The sequence below is a fragment of the Taudactylus pleione genome, unplaced genomic scaffold, assembly GCF_031769625.1.
Source record: "Taudactylus pleione unplaced genomic scaffold, aTauple2 ptg000635l, whole genome shotgun sequence".
NCBI lineage: Eukaryota > Metazoa > Chordata > Amphibia > Anura > Myobatrachidae > Taudactylus > Taudactylus pleione.
Window position 1 is genome coordinate 1058305 of NW_028285037.1, and position 18418 is coordinate 1076722.

Genomic DNA, 18418 nt, shown 5'->3' on the forward strand with positions numbered 1-18418 from the left:
CACATGTAATAGTCATGCAATAGTCACTCAGCACATGTAATAGTCATACAAGTTATTCTGCACATACAATAGTCATTCTACACATGTAATAGTCATACAATAGTCATTCTGCACATGTAAGTCATGCAATAGTCACTCGGCACATACAATAGTCATTCTGCACATACAATAGTCATACAATAGTCATTCTGCACATGTAATAGTCATAGAAGTCATTCTGCACATACAATAGTCATTCAGCACATGTAAAAGTCATACAGTAGTCATTCTGCACATACAATAGTCATACAATAGTCATTCTGCACATGTAATAGTCATACAATAGTCATTCAGCACATGTAAAAGTCATACAGTAGTCATTCTGCACATATAATAGTCATACAATAGTCATTCTGCACATGTAATAGTCATGTAATAGTCACTCAGCACATACAATAGTAATTCTGCACATGTAATAGTCATAGAAGTCATTCTGCACATGTAATAGTCATACAATAGTCATTCAGCACATGTAATAGTCATACAATAGTCATTCTGCACATGTAAGTCATACAATAGTCATTCTGCACATGTAATAGTCATATAATAGTCTTTCTGCACATACAATAGTCATACAGTAGTCATTCTGCACATGTAATAGTCATACAATAGTCATTCTGCACATACAATAGTCACTCAGCACATGTAGTAGTCATGCAATAGTCACTCAGCACATGTAAGTCATACAATAGTCATTCTGCACATGTGATAGTCATACAATAGTCATTCAGCACATGTAATAGTCATACAATAGTCATTCAGCACATGTAATAGTCATACAATAGTCACTCAGCACATACAATAGTCATTCTGCACATGTAGTAGTCATACAATAGTCATTCTGCACATACAATAGTCATTCAGCACATGTAAAAGTCATACAGTAGTCATTCTGCACATACAATAGTCATACAGTAGTCATTCTGCACATGTAATAGTCATACAATAGTTATTATGCACATGTGATAGTCATATAATAGTCATTCAGCACATACGATAGTCATTCTTCACATGTAACAGTCATACAATAGTCATTCTGCACATACAATAGTCATACAATAGTCACTCAGCACATACAATAGTCATACAATAGTCATTCTGCACATGTAGTAGTCATGCAATAGTCACTCAGCACATGTAATAGTCATACAATAGTCATTCTGCACATGTGATAGTCATACAAGTCATTCAGCACATGTAATAGTCATACAAGTTATTCTGCACATACAATAGTCATTCTGCACATGTAATAGTCATATAATAGTCATTCAGCACATGTAATAGTCATACAATAGTCATTTTGCACATACAATAGTCACTCAGCACATACAATAGTCATACAATAGTCATTCTGCACATGTAGTAGTCATACAATAGTCGTTCTGCACATGTAATAGTCATACAATAGTTATTATGCACATACGATAGTCATACCATAGTCATTCAGCACATACAATAGTCATTCAGCAATACAATAGTCATTCAGCACATACAATAGTCATACAATAGTCATTCTGCACATGTAGTAGTCATACAATAGTCATTCTGCACATACAACACCAACATAACACAGCATTATAGTTTTCATGTTATTTATTAGGAATAACACGTTGTTTCACAAATCAGAGAATAAACTATAAAATATTGAACTCCGCCGGGTCATTCTGCATATACAATGGTCATTCTGCACATGTAATAGTCATACAGTAGTCATTCTGCATATACAATAGTCATTCTGCACATGTAATAGTCATACAATAGTCATTCTGCATATACAATAGTCATTCTGCACATGTAATAGTCATACAATAGTCATTCTGCATATACAATAGTCATTCTGCACATGTAATAGTCATATAATAGTCTTTCTGCACATACAATAGTCATACAGTAGTCTTTCTGCACATGTAATAGTCATACAATAGTCATTCTGCACATACAATAGTCACTCAGCACATGTAGTAGTCATGCAATAGTCACTCAGCACATGTAAGTCATACAATAGTCATTCTGCACATGTGATAGTCATACAATAGTCATTCAGCACATGTAATAGTCATACAATAGTCATTCAGCACATGTAATAGTCATACAATAGTCACTCAGCACATACAATAGTCATTCTGCACATGTAGTAGTCATACAATAGTCATTCTGCACATACAATAGTCATTCAGCACATGTAAAAGTCATACAGTAGTCATTCTGCACATACAATAGTCATACAGTAGTCATTCTGCACATGTAATAGTCATACAATAGTTATTATGCACATGTGATAGTCATATAATAGTCATTCAGCACATACGATAGTCATTCTTCACATGTAACAGTCATACAATAGTCATTCTGCACATACAATAGTCATACAATAGTCACTCAGCACATACAATAGTCATACAATAGTCATTCTGCACATGTAGTAGTCATGCAATAGTCACTCAGCACATGTAATAGTCATACAATAGTCATTCTGCACATGTGATAGTCATACAAGTCATTCAGCACATGTAATAGTCATACAAGTTATTCTGCACATACAATAGTCATTCTGCACATGTAATAGTCATATAATAGTCATTCAGCACATGTAATAGTCATACAATAGTCATTTTGCACATACAATAGTCACTCAGCACATACAATAGTCATACAATAGTCATTCTGCACATGTAGTAGTCATACAATAGTCGTTCTGCACATGTAATAGTCATACAATAGTTATTATGCACATACGATAGTCATACCATAGTCATTCAGCACATACAATAGTCATTCAGCAATACAATAGTCATTCAGCACATACAATAGTCATACAATAGTCATTCTGCACATGTAGTAGTCATACAATAGTCATTCTGCACATACAACACCAACATAACACAGCATTATAGTTTTCATGTTATTTATTAGGAATAACACGTTGTTTCACAAATCAGAGAATAAACTATAAAATATTGAACTCCGCCGGGTCATTCTGCATATACAATGGTCATTCTGCACATGTAATAGTCATACAGTAGTCATTCTGCATATACAATAGTCATTCTGCACATGTAATAGTCATACAATAGTCATTCTGCATATACAATAGTCATTCTGCACATGTAATAGTCATACAATAGTCATTCTGCACATACAATAGTCATACAATAGTCATTCTGCACATGTAATAGTCATACAATAGTCATTCTGCAGTCACCCATTCGGATGGACGTCATGGACAAGTTACATTTCCGGGTGGTTTTGGGCCAACATGCGTCAGTTCGATCTAAAAGAATCAAACTAGCACGTAAACGACAGTGTTTGTGCACATAGGTACCACGGGCACTAAGGCATCAGCTCCCCACCACACTCCAGCACTTAGGACTCAGACATTACTATGACTTTGGGCGTGTCGGATCAGGGCGGAGCTGGAACAGAAGCTCCGCCCACAGACCTGGCAGCAGAAGGGCCGTTCTCCCGTGTGCGTCCTCAGGTGGATGATCAGACTGGTCTTCTGGGAGAAGCCCTTCATACACACTTCACACTTATACGGCAGCTCCCCGGAGTGGGTCCTCTGGTGCCGGTACAGGACGGAGCTGCACTTGAAGCTCTTGTTGCACTGCGGGCAGCTGAAGGGTCTCTCCCCCGTGTGCGTCCTCTGGTGACGCACTAGGAAATAGTTACAGTTAAACGTGCGCCCACACTCGTGGCACATGTACCGCTGGTTTCCTTTGTGGCTCGTCAAGTGTCTCCTCAACTCATTAGAAGTGGAGAAATTGAGATGACAAATGCCGCATTTGTAGACGTGCTGTATGGGCAGGGTGGGGGCACTGGGCGTAGGGCAGATGATCCTCGGCTGCTGGCTGCAGTAGGAGCTCCTGTGCCGGAGTAGAGAAGACCGCTGACTAAAACTTTTTCCGCAGTCAGAACAGACGAGACAGCGACCCACAGCGTGTACTTTCCGATGTGCGGTGAGAAGAGGCTGGGACTGGCAGTACTTACCACAGTCAGGACACATATAACCAGTGCCCTCATTACTCTCTGCCAGCCCACCCTTCGGAGGATCCTCTGTGTCTGCCAGGTCAGTGATGGTCTCTTTCCCGAAATCCCCTTTTTCACAGTCATTTCTCTGACTTGGCGCAGTCGCAGGCGCCCCACCACCCTCATGGTGCTGCCCCAGCTCCGGCCGGCCCCCCTCAGTCTTCTGGCGCTCGGTGCAGGTGGGCTCCTGTTTGATGGGACGGGTCTGTTGTTGGTTCTCATTTGTCAAACTTTTCCCTGAGTTAGAAACAAATAACAGTACATTTCTCATTATCAGCGGCTAAAGCATGACATCATACATGTAATATGAGCACGACAAATCAGTAGCTAAAGCATGACATCATACATGTAATATGAGCACGACAAATCAGTGGCTAAAGCATGACATCATACATGTAATATAAGCACGACAAATCAGTGGCTATGTAATATGAGCACGGCAAATCAGCGGCTAAAGCATGACATCATACATGTAATATGAGCACGACAAATCAGCGGCTAAAGCATGAAATCATACATGTAATATGAGCACGACAAATCAGCGGCTAAAGCATGACATCATACATGTAATACGAGCATGACAAATCAGCGGCTAAAGCATGACATCATACATGTAATATGAGCATGACAAATCAGCGGCTAAAGCATGACATCATACATGTAATATGAGCACGACAAATCAGCGGCTAAAGCATGACATCATACATGTAATATGAGCATGACAAATCAGCGGCTGAGGCATGACATCATACATGTAATAGGAGCATGCCAAATCAGCGGCTAAAGCATGACATCATACATGACGTCCCTTATAACAAGAGATATGGTAAGAACTTACCTTTGTTATCTCTGTTTCTACGAAGTCCATAGGGTCCACAGGGTTGACCTTAGGGTTTACCTTGGGGTATAGCTGGATCTGGATCCACGGGCACCACGCAGTTAAAGCTTTGCTGCTCCCAGGATGCACTTGGGTCCGTCCTCCTCTATATCCCGCCCCCGAGCCGCAGGCACCTCAGTTGGTAAGCAGCCAAGGCCGGAGGAGGAGACTAAACAGAGAGAAGGAAGACTGGAACACACAAGAAACCATACTCACAGAAATGGGAGATGGAAAACCGGTGACCAGTCACACAGCCCATTTGAAGCCAGGTGCGTCAGGGCGGGCGCCCTGTGGACCCTATGGACTTCGTAGAAACAGAGATAACAAAGGTAAGTTCTTACCATATCTCTTGTTTTCTACTTCAGGGTCCATAGGGGGTCCACAGTTGGGGATGTCCCAAAGCAGTTCAACTAAGGGCGGGGACGCTCCTGTGCTGAAAGGAGCACCCGGCGCCCGAAGGATGCATCCTGAGAGGCGAAGGTGTCAAACGCATAGAACCTCAAAAACGTTTGAATTGAAGACCAAGTGGCCACCTTACACAGCTGAACAGCGGAGGCGCCACGTCTAGCAGCCCAAGAGGGACCCACAGAACGAGTGGAATGAGCCTTAACAGAGGCTGGCACAGGTAAACCCTCCTGTGCATAAGCCTCACAAATAACTGAACAAAGCCAACGGGCTAACGTTTGCTTGTTGGCAGGCCAACCCCTCTTGTGAAAACCGAAGAGGACAAACAATGAATCAGACTTCCTAACCGCAGCAGTCCGGTCCACATAGATTCTAAGCGCCCGGACCACATCTAAGGAAGCCTCACCAGCTGAAAGATCAGGTGACTGTAAAGCTGGCACGACAAGCTCCTGATTAATGTGGAACTTTGAGACCACTTTGGGCAAAAATTCAGGACGAGTGCGAAGCACAGCTCTGTCCTGGTGAAAAATCAGAAAAGGGGGGCGACAGGAAAGCGCCCCCAACTCGGACACCCTCCTGGCAGAAGCAATCGCCAGGAGAAAAACGGTCTTGAACGTCAGCCACTTGAGGTCCACCACCTCAAGAGGCTCAAAAGGAGGACCCTGCAAGACCCGTAGCACCACCGCCAAGTCCCAAGGAGCCATAGGAGGCACGAAGGGAGGCTGGATCCTGAGAACACCCTGGAAAAAGGTGTGAACATCCGGTAGTGTAGCAATCCGTCGCTGAAACCACACGGACAAAGCAGACACATGAACCTTCAGAGAGGCTAGGTGTAAGCCGAGGTCCAAACCCGATTGAAGCAACTCCAAGATTCTGGAAACCCGTAAACACCTGAGGGTCATAGTTTCTGGATTCACACCACTGAAAATAAGTGCGCCACACCCTGTGGTAAATCCGTGCGGAAGCAGGCTTGCGTGCCCTAAGCATGGTACCAATGACCGAACTGGAGAAACCCCTAGACCTCAAGACGGCTGTCTCAAGAGCCACGCCATCAAAGACAGCCGACCCAGATCCGGGTAAAGGCAGGGCCCCTGAGACAACAGGTCCCGACGCTGAGGGAGAAGGTACGGAGCGTCGATGGAGAGGCACCTCAGATCGGAAAACCAAGGATGTCTGGGCCACGCCGGAGCTACCAGCACGAGCGTGCCGCCGTCCTGCTTGAATTTCCGCAGAACCCAAGGAAGTAGGGATATTGGAAGAAACAGATACGCCAGGTGAAACATCCATTTCACCGACAGCGCGACTACCAGACTGGCGCCTGCGTCTCTTGTCCTTGACCCGTAAACGGGCAACTTGTAATTGTGACGGGAGGCCATCAGGTCCAACTCCGGCAGTCCCCATTTGTCCACGAGAAGTTGAAACACCTCTGGGTGAAGCGACCATTCCCTGGGATGCACGTCGTGACGGCTGAGGAAGTCTGCCTCCCACTTGAGGACTCCCGGGATGAAGACTGCCGAGATCGCTGGAATGTGACACTCCGCCCAAGCAAGGATGCGAGAAACCTCCAACATCGCTGCCCGACTGCGAGTTCCTCCTTGGTGGTTGATATATGCCACCGTGGTGGCGTTGTCGGACTGCACCTGACCCACCCTTCCGTAAAGAACGGGACCGGACGACTGCAGGGCCCTGTATACTGGCCGCAGTTCCAGAATGTTGATGGGAAGAAGAGCTTCTTCCGCAGACCAACGACCCTGAAGTGACAACGAGCCGGTCACTGCCCCCCCAACCCCTAAGACTGACATCCGTCGTGAGCAGGACCCAGTCCGGGATCCAAAAGGGGCGCCCCTCGACCAGATGAGCTGTCTGAAACCACCAAGCCAAAGACTGCCGAACCTCTGGGGACAACACCAGCAACTGAGAGCGGATCCGGTGAGGTAACCCGTTCTATTCCGATAGAATCAGCCCCTGCAGGGGCCGGGAATGGAACTGGGCAAATTCCACCATGTCGAATGCCGACACCATGGAGCCCAGAACTCTCATAGCTGAATGGACCGACAGGCTGCAACTGCTCAGGCAACTGTGTATCCGCAGCTGCAGGGAGGAGACCTTCTCCGGGGTCAGGAAGATCCTTTGCTGACGAGAATCCAGCAGGGCTCCCAAATGAACCATCCGCTGAGATGGAATCAGGGAGGACTTTTTCCAATTTATCAGCCACCCGTGTGCCTGCAGGCATGCGATCGTCAGGTGGAGATGTTGAAGCAGTACCTCCGGGGAGCTCGCCAGCAACAGGAGGTTGTCCAGATACGGCAGCAGCCGTACATTCTGGTTCCGAAGATGTGCGGCCATGACCGCCATAATCTTCGTTAACACCCTTGGTGCTGTGGAGAGACCAAAGGGTAGCGCCCGGAACTGATAGTGGTGTTGAAGGATAGCGAACCTCAGATACCTCTGGTGCGAAGGTGCTATCGGAACATGGAGGTAGGCGTCCTGGATATAGAGGGACACCATGTAATCCCCCGGTTCCATCGCCAGAAAGATGGAACGTAACGTTTCCATCCTGAACTTGGGAACTCTGAGGAATTTGTTCAGAGACTTCAAGTTGAGGATAGGGCGATGAGAACCATTGGGGTTCTGCACCAGAAACAGAGAAGAATAGTACCCCGTCCCTCGTTGTAATTAAGGAACGGGAACAATGACCCCTGCTTTCAGCAAGGATTCTATAGCTACCTGAATCTGTAAGGTCTTGGTCGTATCCTGAGAAGGACTCGTGCAGAAAAACTATCGGGGCGGTCTGTGCCGAAAAGACAGGGCGTACCCCTGGGAGACCACTTCTCGAACCCAGGCATCCGTGGTGGTATCGTGCCAGCACTGGGCAAACAGAAGAAGTCGGCCTCCCACTCTGGGGTCCCCCAGAGGGAGGCCCGCCCCATCAGGCAGTGGGTTTATCCTCCTGCTTGGAAGAAGGGCGCCTGGCACTCCAGGCCTGCTTCTTGAGCTTAGAAGCGGCCTTGGTCGCCGACTGCCTCGGGAAGGACTGACCTTTTGCCTTGCCCTGAACCCGAAAGGACCGAAAGGCAGAGCTCCGTACCTTGGTAGGTGCAGAAGCCGAAGGGAGGAAGGCTGACTTAGACTTAGCCAGCGTATCCACAATTTTGTCCAAGTCTGGACCAAAAAGCAACTCCCCATTAAAAGGTAAGGCCTCCAGGCCCTTTTTGGAGTCCGCGTCAGCTCTCCAAGACCTCAGCCACAAGGACCGACGCGCCGACACAGCTGCAGCCTACACCCGAGAGGTCAGCAGGCTCGCATCAAACGAAGCTTCCCCAATGTAGGAAGCCGCATCCCTCATTTGTCCTATCAACGCTCTCTGGATCTCCGGAGCATCTTCCGGAAAAGTATCCTCCAAAGCGTTGGCCCAGCTCTCGATGGCCTTAGCCACCCAAGAGATGGCCATGGACGGACGGGCCACCGCCCCCGAGAGAGACCGGCAGCGGTCTGTGGGAGGTCCCGGAGCCACGCTAGCACTGACTCCGGGGTCCCGCTGCGATCCCCGGATCAGTACCGGCGTCGCAGCGCCAGCGGGGCTGTAGGAGCGGCAGCGTGGACGTCCAGACGGACAGTCTGATGCTGCCGCTCTGAAGAGTAAAAAGTAAAACAATAAAATCTTCTATCTTCTTTAAAAATAAAGCTTCAGGGTGACCCGATACCGGCCGGGCACCAACTAAAACTGAGGTGCCTGTGGCTCGGGGGCGGGGTATAGAGGAGGACGGACCCAAGTGCATCCTGGGAGCAGCAAAGCTTTAACTGCGTGGTGCCCGTGGATCCAGATCCAGCTATACTCCAAGGTCAACCCTGTGGACCCCCTATGGACCCTGAAGTAGAAACAGCTGACACTACCAGCACCGCACACACATCCCACAGCTCAGCCACCTCCACCATACAGAGGGCACCACACTCATTCCTCTCAATAATAACAGCCAACACTACCAGCACCGCACACACATCCCACAGCTCAGCCTCCTCCACATCACCACACAGAGGGCACCACACTCATTCCTCTCTATAATAACAGCCAACACTACCAGCACCGCACACACATCCCACAGCTCAGCCTCCTCCACGTCACCACACAGAGGGCACCACACTCATTCCTCTCTATAATAACAGCCAACACTACCAGCACCGCACACACATCCCACAGCTCATCCTCCTCCACGTCACCACACAGAGGGCACCACACTCATTCCTCTCTATAATAACAGCCAACACTACCAGCACCGCACACACATCCCACAGCTCAGCCTCCTCCACGTCACCACACAGAGGGCACCACACTCATTCCTCTCTATAATAACAGCCAACACTACCAGCACCGCACACACATCCCAAAGCTCAGCCTCCTCCACGTCACCACACAGAGGGCACCACACTCATTCCTCTCTATAATAACAGCCGACACTACCAGCACCGCACACACATCCCACAGCTCAGCCTCCTCCACGTCACCACACAGAGGGCACCACACTCATTCCTCTCTATAATAACAGCCGACACTACCAGCACCGCACACACATCCCACAGCTCAGCCTCCTCCACACAGAGGGCACCACACTCATTCCTCTCTATAATAACAGCCGACACTACCAGCACCGCACTCACATCCCACAGCTCAGCCTCCTCCACGTCACCACACAGAGGGCACCACACTCATTCCTCTCTATAATAACAGCTGACACTACCAGCACCGCACACACATTCCACAGCTCAGCCTCCTCCACATCACCACACAGAGGGCACCACACTCATTCCTCTCTATAATAACATCCGACACTGCCAGCACCGCACACACATCCCACAGCTCGGCCTCCTCCACGTCACCACACAGAGGGCACCACACTCATTCCTCTCTATAATAACAGCTGACACTACCAGCACCGCACACACATCCCACAGCTCAGCCTCCTCCACGTCACCACACAGAGGGCACCACACTCATTCCTCTCTATAATAACAGCCAACACTACCAGCACCGCACACACATCCCACAGCTCAGCCTCCTCCACGTCACCACACAGAGGGCACCACACTCATTCCTCTCTATAATAACAGCCGACACTACCAGCACCGCACACACATCCCACAGCTCAGCCTCCTCCACGTCACCACACAGAGGGCACCACACTCATTCCTCTCTATAATAACAGCCAACACTACCAGCACCGCACACACATCCCAAAGCTCAGCCTCCTCCACGTCACCACACAGAGGGCACCACACTCATTCCTCTCTATAATAACAGCCGACACTACCAGCACCGCACACACATCCCACAGCTCAGCCTCCTCCACGTCACCACACAGAGGGCACCACACTCATTCCTCTCTATAATAACAGCCGACACTACCAGCACCGCACACACATCCCACAGCTCAGCCTCCTCCACACAGAGGGCACCACACTCATTCCTCTCTATAATAACAGCCGACACTACCAGCACCGCACTCACATCCCACAGCTCAGCCTCCTCCACGTCACCACACAGAGGGCACCACACTCATTCCTCTCTATAATAACAGCTGACACTACCAGCACCGCACACACATTCCACAGCTCAGCCTCCTCCACATCACCACACAGAGGGCACCACACTCATTCCTCTCTATAATAACATCCGACACTGCCAGCACCGCACACACATCCCACAGCTCGGCCTCCTCCACGTCACCACACAGAGGGCACCACACTCATTCCTCTCTATAATAACAGCTGACACTACCAGCACCGCACACACATCCCACAGCTCAGCCTCCTCCACGTCACCACACAGAGGGCACCACACTCATTCCTCTCTATAATAACAGCCAACACTACCAGCACCGCACACACATCCCACAGCTCAGCCTCCTCCACGTCACCACACAGAGGGCACCACACTCATTCCTCTCTATAATAACAGCCGACACTACCAGCACCGCACACACATCCCACAGCTCAGCCTCCTCCACGTCACCACACAGAGGGCACCACACTCATTCCTCTCTATAATAACAGCTGACACTACCAGCACCGCACACACATCCCACAGCTCAGCCACCTCCACGTCACCACACAGAGGGCACCACACACTCATTCCTCTCTATAATAACAGCTTACACTACCAGCACCGCACACACATCCCACAGCTCAGCCTCCTCCACACCACCACACAGAGGGCACCACACTCATTCCTCTCTATAATAACAGCTGACACTACCAGCACCGCACACACATCCCACAGCTCAGCCTCCTCCACACCACCACACAGAGCGCACATCTCCGATGGTTTGGGGCCTGCGCACGTACAGAACGGGTCCCGCAATTTTGCTGCATTTGGGGAGTGGAGTAGGGGTATGGCTGGCCAGTGTTCCCAGAAATAAGGGTACATTGCCCTGGTTTTCTGGGAGGGGCGAGGCCAGGGTCTGTGTCAGTGGACGTAGCTTTCCTGCCTGCCAGGACTGGGCCGGGCTAAGGGGGTAAATATACTAAAGTGAGAGTTTTTAGAAGTGAGTTTTAGAAGAGATGTTGCCCATAGCAACCAATCAGATTCTACTTAACAGTTAACTAGTACCTTCTAGAAGATAATAGCTAGAATCTGATTGGCTGTTATGGGCAACAGCTCCACATCTAAAACCTCTCACTTTAGTAAATTTACCCCTAAATCTCAGATTATGCAGCCTGGGCAAAGGAGCAACCAACGCGACCGGTGTCTATGGACATTGCCCTCGGATCGCAGATGCAGCAAGGAGGAGTCTATTTCCTACAGAGTTATACGGTATTGCAGAGCCGCTTCCTTGCTGCAGCTGTGATTACACACGCAGACACGCTGCAAAAGTACGCTACTGAATGCTATCGCAATGCTGTCATGAAGCCAGCATAGAGACAACCACTGATGCCCACTACCGCTGTCTCACATCCGTAATACCTCACAGACCTGCGTATACATCAGGAACACGGAGTAACATCGGCCCCTCACGCACAATTACAGCAGCTGTGACCGTACCCAGAAATTGCTAACCTCGCTGCACGCAGTGAGTACACAAGCTGCGTATGCCGTCACAGGGGCTAATTCATGCACGCCAAAGCAACGGTGTTCACACGGACTGGCACGTCTGCATTTCTCCAACCACTCCCCCATCACCACTCCTAAACGCTCACTGCGCGTCACTCACTCTGCAATGGCTCTGCGTGATCTCCATGATCGCAGAGTACCCGGCGAACACTGCGATGCATGCGCAGTATGCAACAATCGGCCGACAGCATACTCTGTTGCAGTTGCGATCCGTAATGAATCAAGCCCAATTATTAAAATTAAGCGCACTATTGTGTATCACATACATGCTTAGTGCGCACTCTAGGGCAGGGCAGGGAGCAGATCACATACATGCTTAGTGCGCACTCTAGGGCAGGGAGCGGATCACATACATGCTTAGTGTGCACTCTAGGGCAGGGAGCGGATCACATACAACCTCAGAGCGCATTCTAGGGCAGGGCAGGGAGCCGATCACATACATGCTTAGTGTGCACTCTAGGGCAGGGAGCTGATCACATACATGCTTAGTGTGCGCTCTAGGGCAGGGAGCGGTTCACATACATGCATAGTGTGCACTCTAGGGCAGGGAGCGGATCACATACATGCTTAGTGTGCACTCTAGGGCAGGGCAGGGCGCCGATCACATACATGCTTAGTGCGCACTCTAGGGCAGGGAGTGGATCACATACAACCTCAGTGCGCACTCTAGGGCAGGGCAGGGAGCGGAGCACATACATGCTTAGTGTGCACTCTATGGTAGGGCAGGGCGCCGATCACATACATGCTTAGTGTGCACTCTAGGGCAGGGAGCTGATCACATACAACCTCAGTGCGCACTCTAGGGCAGGGCAGGGAGCCGATCACATACATGCTTAGTGTGCATTCTAGGGCCGGGCAGGGAGCGGATCACATACATGCTTAGTGCGCACTCTAGGGCAGGGAGTGGATCACATACATGCTTAGTGTGCATTCTAGGGCAGGGCAGGGAGCGGATCACATACATGCTTAGTACGCACTCTAGGGCAGGGAAGGGATCACATACATGCTTAGTGTGCACTCTAGGGCAGGGCAGGGAGCTGATCACATACATGCTTAGTGTGCACTCTAGGGCAGGGCAGGGAGCCGATCACATACATGCTTAGTGTGCACTCTAGGGCAGGGCAGGGAGCTGATCACATACATGCTTAGTGCGCACTCTAGGGCAGGGCAGGGAGCCGATCACATACATGCTTAGTGCGCACTCTATGGCAGGGGAGGAAGCCGATCACATACATGCTTAGTGCGCACTCTAGAGCAGGGCAGGAAGCCGATCACATACATGCTTAGTGCGCACTCTACAGCAGGGCAGGGAGCCGATCACATACATACTTAGTGCGCACTCTAGGGCAGGGAGCCGATCACATACATGCTTAGTGCGCACTCTAGGGCAGGGAGCCGATCACATACATGCTTAGTGTGCACTCTAGGGCAGGTAGCGGATCACATACAACCTCAGTGCGCACTCTAGGGCAGGGCAGGGTGCCGATCACATACATGCTTAGTGTGCACTCTAGGGCAGGGCAGGGAGCTGATCACATACATGCTTAGTGTGCGCTCTAGGGCAGGGAGCGGTTCACATACATGCTTAGTGTGCACTCTAGGGCAGGGAGCGGATCACATACATGCTTAGTGTGCACTCTAGGGCAGGGAGCGGATCACATACATGCTTAGTGTGCACTCTAGTGCAGGGCAGGGTGCCGATCACATACATGCTTAGTGCGCACTCTAGGGCAGGGAGCGGATCACATACAACCTCAGTGCGCACTCTAGGGCAGGGCAGGGAGCCGATCACATACATGCTTAGTGTGTACTCTAGGGCAGGGAGCGGATCACATACATGCTTAGTGTGCTCTCTAGGGCAGGGAGCGGATCACATACAACCTCAGTGCGCACTCTAGGGCAGGGCAGGGAGCCGATCACATACATGCTTAGTGTGCACTCTAGGGCAGGGCAGGGAGCTGATCACATACATGCTTTGTGTGCACTCTAGGACAGGGAGCGGATCACATACATGCTTAGTGTGCACTCTAGGGCAGGGCAGGGAGTGGATCACATACATGCTTAGTGTGCATTCTAGGGCAGGGCAGGGAGCGGATCACATACATGCTTAGTGCGCACTCTAGGGCAGGGAGTGGATCACATACATGCTTAGTGTGCATTCTAGGGCAGGGAGCGGATCACATACATGCTTAGTGCGCACTCTAGGGCAGGGCGCTGATCACATACATGCTTAGTGTGCACTCTAGGGCAGGGCAGGGAGTGGATCACATACATGCTTAGTGCGCATTCTAGGGCAGGGCAGAGAGCGGATCACATACATGCTTAGTGCGCACTCTAGGGCAGGGAACAGATCACATACATGCTTAGTGTGCACTCTAGGGCAGGGCAGGGAGCTGATCACATACATGCTTAGTGCGCACTCTAGGGCAGGGAGCGGATCACATAGATGCTTAGTGTGCACTCTAGGGCAGGGCAGGGAGCTGATCACATACATGCTTAGTGTGCACTTTGAGGCAGGGCAGGGAGCTGATCACATACGTGCTTAGTGTGCACTCTAGGGCAGGGCAGGGAGCCGATCACATACATGCTTAGTGTGCACTCTAGGGCAGGGAGCGGATCACATACATGCTTAATGTGCACTCTGGGGCAGGGCAGGGAGCGGATCACATAGATGCTTAGTGCGCACTCTAGGGCAGGGCAGGGCGCCGATCACATACATGCTTAGTGTGCACTCTGGGGCAGGGCAGGGAGCCGATCACATACATGCTTAGTGTGCACTCTAGGGCAGGGAACGGATCACATACATGCTTAGTGTGCACTCTAGGGCAGGGCGCGGATCACATACATGTTTAGTGTGCACTCTAGGGCAGGGCAGGGAGCTGATCACATAGATGCTTAGTGCGCACTCTAGGGCAGGGAGCTGATCACATACATGCCTAGTGTGCACTCTGGGGCAGGGCAGGGAGCTGGTCACATACATGCTTAGTACACACTCTAGGGCAGGGCAGGGAGCGGATCACATACATGCTTAGTGCACACTCTAGGGCAGGGCGCCAATCACATACATGCTTAGTGTGCACTCTAGGGCAGGGCGCGGATCACATACATGTTTAGTGTGCACTCTAGGGCAGGGCAGGGAGTGGATCACATACATGCTTAGTGTGCATTCTAGTGCAGGGCAGGGAGCGGATCACATACATGCTTAGTGCGCACTCTAGGGCAGGGAGTGGATCACATACATGCTTAGTGTGCATTCTAGGGCAGGGGAGGGAGCAGATCACATACATGCTTAGTGCGCACTCTAGGGCAGGGAGCAGATCACATACATGCTTAGTGTGCACTCTAGGGCAGGGCGCTGATCACATACATGCTAAGTGCGCACTCTAGGGCAGGGAGCGGATCACATAGATGCTTAGTGCGCACTCTAGGGCAGGGCAGGGAGCTGATCACATACATGCTTAGTGTGCACTCTGGGGCAGGGCAGGGAGCTGATCACATACATGCTTAGTGTGCACTCTAGGGCAGGGCAGGGAGCCGATCACATACATGCTTAGTGTGCACTCTAGGGCAGGGAGCGGATCACATACATGCTTAGTGTGCACTCTAGGGCAGGGCAGGGAGCGGATCACATAGATGCTTAGTGCGCACTCTAGGGCAGGGCAGGGTGCCGATCACATACATGCTTAGTGTGCACTCTAGGGCAGGGCAGGGAGCTGATCACATACATGCTTAGTGCGCACTCTAGGGCAGGGAGCTGATCACATACATGCCTAGTGTGCACTCTAGGGCAGGGCAGGGAGCTGGTCACATACATGCTTAGTACACACTCTAGGGCAGGGCAGGGAGCGGATCACATACATGCTTAGTGCACACTCTAGGGCAGGGCAGGGCGCCAATCACATACATGCTTAGTGTGCACTCTAGGGCAGGGCGCGGATCACATACATGCTTAGTGTGCACTCTAGGGCAGGGCAGGGATCACATACATGCTTAGTGTGCATTCTAGGGCAGGGCAGGGAGCGGATCACATACATGCTTAGAGCGCACTCTAGGGCAGGGAGTGGATCACATACATGCTTAGTGTGCATTCTAGGGCAGGGGAGGGAGCAGATCACATACATGCTTAGTGCGCACTCTAGGGCAGGGAACGGATCACATACATGCTTAGTGTGCACTCTAGGGCAGGGCAGGGAGTGGATCACATACATGCTTAGTGTGCATTCTAGGGCAGGGAGCGGATCACATACATGCTTAGTGCGCACTCTAGGGCAGGGAACGGATCACATACATGCTTAGTGTGCACTCTAGGGCAGGGCGCGGATCACATACATGTTTAGTGTGCACTCTAGGGCAGGGCAGGGAGCTGATCACATACATGCTTAGTGTGCACACTAGGGCAGAGCAAGGAGCCGATCACATACATGCTTAGTGAGCACTCTAGGGCAGGGCAGGGAGTGGATCACATAGATGCTTAGTGCGCACTCTAGGGCAGGGCAGGGAGCGGATCACATACATGCTTAGTGCACATTCTAGGGCAGGGCAGGGCGCCGATCACATACATGCTTAGTGTGCACTCTAGGGCAGGGAGCTGATCACATACATGCTTAGTGCGCACTCTAGGGCAGGGAGCGGATCACATAGATGCTTAGTGCGCACTCTAGGGCAGGGAGCTGATCACATACATGCTTAGTGTGCACTCTAGGGCAGGGAGCTGATCACATACGTGCTTAGTGTGCACTCTACGGCAGGGCAGGGAGCCGATCACATACATGCTTAGTGTGCACTCTAGGGCAGGGAGTGGATCACATACATGCTTAGTGTGCACTCTGGGGCAGGGCAGGGAGCGGATCACATAGATGCTTAGTGCGCACTCTAGGGCAGGGCAGGGCGCCGATCACATACATGCTTAGTGTGCACTCTAGGGCAGGGCAGGGAGCTGATCACATACATGCTTAGTGCGCACTCTAGGGCAGGGAGCTGATCACATACATGCCTAGTGTGCACTCTGGGGCAGGGCAGGGAGCTGGTCACATACATGCTTAGTACACACTCTAGGGCAGGGCAGGGAGCGGATCACATACATGCTTAGTGCACACTCTAGGGCAGGGCGCCAATCACATACATGCTTAGTGTGCACTCTAGGGCAGGGCGCGGATCACATACATGCTTAGTGTGCACTCTAGGGCAGGGCAGGGAGTGGATCACATACATGCTTAGTGTGCATTCTAGGGCAGGGCAGGGAGCGGATCACATACATGCTTAGTGCGCACTCTAGGGCAGGGAGTGGATCACATACATGCTTAGTGTGCATTCTAGGGCAGGGGAGGGAGCAGATCACATACATGCTTAGTGCGCACTCTAGGGCAGGGAACGGATCACATACATGCTTAGTGTGCACTCTAGGGCAGGGCAGGGAGCTGATCACATACATGCTTAGTGTGCACTCTAGGGCAGGGCAGGGAGTGGATCACATACATGCTTAGTGTGCATTCTAGGGCAGGGCAGGGAGCGGATCACATACATGCTTAGTGCGCACTCTAGGGCAGGGAACGGATCACATACATGCTTAGTGTGCACTCTAGGGCAGGGCGCGGATCACATACATGTTTAGTGTGCACTCTAGGGCAGGGCAGGGAGCTGATCACATAGATGCTTAGTGCGCACTCTAGGGCAGGGAACGGATCACATACATGCTTAGTGTGCACTCTAGGGCAGGGCGCGGATCACATACATGTTTAGTGCACACTGTAGGGCAGGGAGCGGATCACATAGATGCTTAGTGTGCACTCTAGGGCAGGGCAGGGAGCGGATCACATACATGCTTAGTGTGCACTCTAGGGCAGGGCAGGGAGCCGATCACATACATGCTTAGTGTGCACTCTAGGGCAGGGCAGGGAGTGGATCACATACATGCTTAGTGTGCATTCTAGGGCAGGGCAGGGAGCGGATCACATACATGCTTAGTG

At 50.7% G+C, this 18418-nt stretch overlaps 1 protein-coding gene across 1 annotated transcript in view; it reads right to left on the reverse strand.

The window, feature by feature from the left end:
* Positions 1-1614: 1614 nt before the first annotated feature.
* The window catches only part of LOC148479131 (uncharacterized), a 51996-nt gene continuing 35192 nt past the window's right edge, over positions 1615-18418 (reverse strand). The window contains 2 exon segments of the mRNA XM_088454932.1: positions 1615-3415; positions 3417-4302. Coding sequence (XP_088311058.1) covers positions 3370-3415; positions 3417-4302 — 932 coding nt within the window. The 3' untranslated portion in view covers positions 1615-3369.